This window comes from Bombina bombina, chromosome 3, assembly GCF_027579735.1.
Source record: "Bombina bombina isolate aBomBom1 chromosome 3, aBomBom1.pri, whole genome shotgun sequence".
NCBI classification, from domain to species: Eukaryota; Metazoa; Chordata; class Amphibia; order Anura; family Bombinatoridae; genus Bombina; species Bombina bombina.
In genome coordinates this window covers 49506859-49509795 of record NC_069501.1, presented here as the reverse complement: position 1 = coordinate 49509795, position 2937 = coordinate 49506859, and the positions used below count along the sequence as shown (strand labels likewise).

At 38.8% G+C, this 2937-nt stretch overlaps 1 protein-coding gene across 1 annotated transcript in view; it reads left to right on the top strand.

The window, feature by feature from the left end:
• Positions 1-2432: 2432 nt before the first annotated feature.
• Positions 2433-2937, top strand: part of ZBTB20 (zinc finger and BTB domain containing 20) — a 13495-nt gene continuing 12990 nt past the window's right edge. The window contains exon 1 of the mRNA XM_053704526.1: positions 2433-2937. This exon is cut by the window's right edge and continues 1086 nt beyond it. Coding sequence (XP_053560501.1) covers positions 2445-2937 — 493 coding nt within the window. The 5' untranslated portion in view covers positions 2433-2444.

Sequence of the window (2937 nt, the reverse complement as noted above, 5' to 3'; positions counted from 1 at the left end):
TATCACTCTCTCCAGCAACCCAGTGGGAGTGTAATTAAAGCTTTTCAATAAATATAAGTGAGGATGTAATGGGCAAAATTGGCCATTTAAAATGACAAAATAAAGGTAAAGGAGCTATTTGCAAACAATTTAATATACTTCAGCAGGTAAAATGACTTTTTGGTAACACATTAAAGGTGCAAAAATATTACAATACACTGTCCCTTTAACAAATAAAGATATTGCTCAAATCACTCTATTAATCAGTAAAACTTACACCTAAATTTGGATGGTCAGAATTTTTATGATTACAATTAAGTGCTTGTACATTTAACAGAAATGATACACAATTAAACACATTATAAATTGATATTGGTGGTTAAAGGGACAAAATTAAACTTTCATGATTCAGACAGAGCATTCATTTTTAAAGTGATGTTTAAGTTTACTTCAGATTTACTTTGTTTGTTATCAGTATCCTTTATTGATAGGCATACCTAGGTAGGTTCAGGAGCAGCGATGCACTACTGGGAGATGGCTACACGCATATGCCTTTTGTCATTGGCTCCACAGAGCAAGAAGAAAAGCATGAGCAGTATTTACAAAATAAAGGCACAAAAAATAGATGAGCCAACCCCCCCCCACCCATCTATATTCTTAACACCCTTAAGTTTTAACTTTGTGTTTAGCCTTCTGTACCCCCCACATTATGTGAATCAGAACCACTCCTGCTAGCCCACTGTTTATTTGTTTTTAGATGTAATAAAACAGCACTAGAGACCTCAATCACCTTTTTGTTTGTGTTTAAAGGGACATAATACTCATATAAATTACTTGAAACTGATGCAGTATAACTGTAAAAAGCTGACAGGAAAATATCACCTGAGCATCTCTATGTAAAAACAGAAGATATTTTATCTTAAAATGTCTTCAGTTCCCCAGAGTAAGTGCTGTTTAAACAGTTGTAGTTCAGCTGCTGTCCAACTGCAAGTTGGAAAAAAACAAAAAATGAAGAACCCATAGTGAATCAGCAGTGCTGAGGTCATGCTTTGCTTTGCTGTGATCTCATGAGATTTCACTGAAATCTCGTAAGATTTCATAGTAATCCTTAAACTAAATAGTAAAATAACATCAGGGTCGGCTCCAGAACGAATGAAATGGGGGGGCATTTTTTTTCACGAGGGGGCATGCATTTACAAAGCATGTATGAGAGTCAAAATAAGAGTTGACCTACATATTCTGCAGGATAGTGTTGCTTCTGGCTGGCTTATCCCCCACTTTTAACATTTGGAGAATATGTGCCAAAGCCATTAAACTAATTCTCAAATCTCAATCATGTCCCCTAAACAGCCATGCACCCCAAACCCCCCAATGCAATTAACCCCTTTCTTTGCAACAGCATTGAGGATACTAGGTTTCGAGGTACTGGTAATATTGTAGATTAGATTTAGCTATACCTGTTTCACAATAACTAACGTATATCAGGCTACTTAATACAACCTATGTACTGTGAACCTATAAGAATATGATTGTATTATATAAATATAAGTCTATAAATGGCTACCGGCATCTATCAATGCCTCAAAAGTGCACTGTGATCTTAGGCCCGGCCGAAGATCACAGTGCACTTTTGAGTCGTCGATAGAAGCCGGTAGTCATTTATAGACTTATATTTATATGATACAATCATTTTCTTATCATGGTCTATTGTTTAAGAAAATGAGTAACTCACGATAGTTAGGTAAAATGAATAGGATTAAAGACAAGTCCAAAAAGTCTCTAACTTCTAATTCCAAATAAGAGGCTAAGACACAGAGCTCCTTGCAGATGCGTGATGCGACCTCACAGTTCGGCAGCTAACTCCGCCCTTAGCATGCAGCATTACATAACAATTCATTATTTTATTTATTATTGTTAAAGAGTTTGATCATATCAATATTTTTTGAGGGGGCACAGCATTTCATTTGGGTGGGCATTGCCCTCCAATGCCCCCCCTTGGAGCCGACCCTGCTGCACATGCCAGACACACACTCCCTTCAAGTCCTGGGACTAGTATCCTGATTGGCTGCTTAAAATCTCTTTACAGTGGGGTGTGAATACTTTTTACAGCTACACTGCATCACCTTCAAGTACTTCAACATTTGGGTATAATGTCCCTTTAAGTCTCTCAAATTGGGATTTGCATTTTAAAATCCGTTAAGAAGTAGACAAAAACCTTTAGCAATCATATATGATGCATTTGACACCTTCTGAAATCTTGATTACAAATAATCTTTCATTAGTGCTAGTTGAAGTAAAGATTTTTTTAAAAGTATTGTTACATCGTAACAATCATCAATTTATGGTTCTTTGTGTCTTGTGTTATCCCAGATGTTTAAGGAATATGACTGTAAATGTACAAATTCAGTTTTTCTCTTAACTTACTTTTTTATATTTTCTTTCCAGGTGACATCAGTTGCAAGGGGATGACAGAGCGTATTCACAGCATCAACCTCCACAACTTCAGCAATTCCGTGCTCGAGACCCTCAACGAGCAGCGCAACCGTGGCCACTTCTGTGACGTGACGGTGCGAATCCACGGAAGCATGCTGCGGGCTCACCGCTGCGTGCTGGCCGCTGGCAGTCCATTCTTCCAGGACAAGCTGCTTCTAGGATACAGTGACATCGAAATTCCCTCTGTGGTTTCTGTCCATGCAGTGCAGAAGCTTATTGACTTCATGTACAGCGGGGTGCTGCGGGTCTCTCAAACAGAGGCACTGCAAATCCTGACAGCTGCTAGCATCCTGCAGATAAAGACAGTCATTGATGAGTGCACACGAATTGTCTCACAAAATGTTGGTGGGGTCTATCCCCTTATACAAGACTCTGGTCAAGATACACCAAGGGGAACACCAGAATCAGGCACATCTGGGCAAAGCAGTGACACTGAATCTGGGTTCCTACAGAGTCATCGTCAGC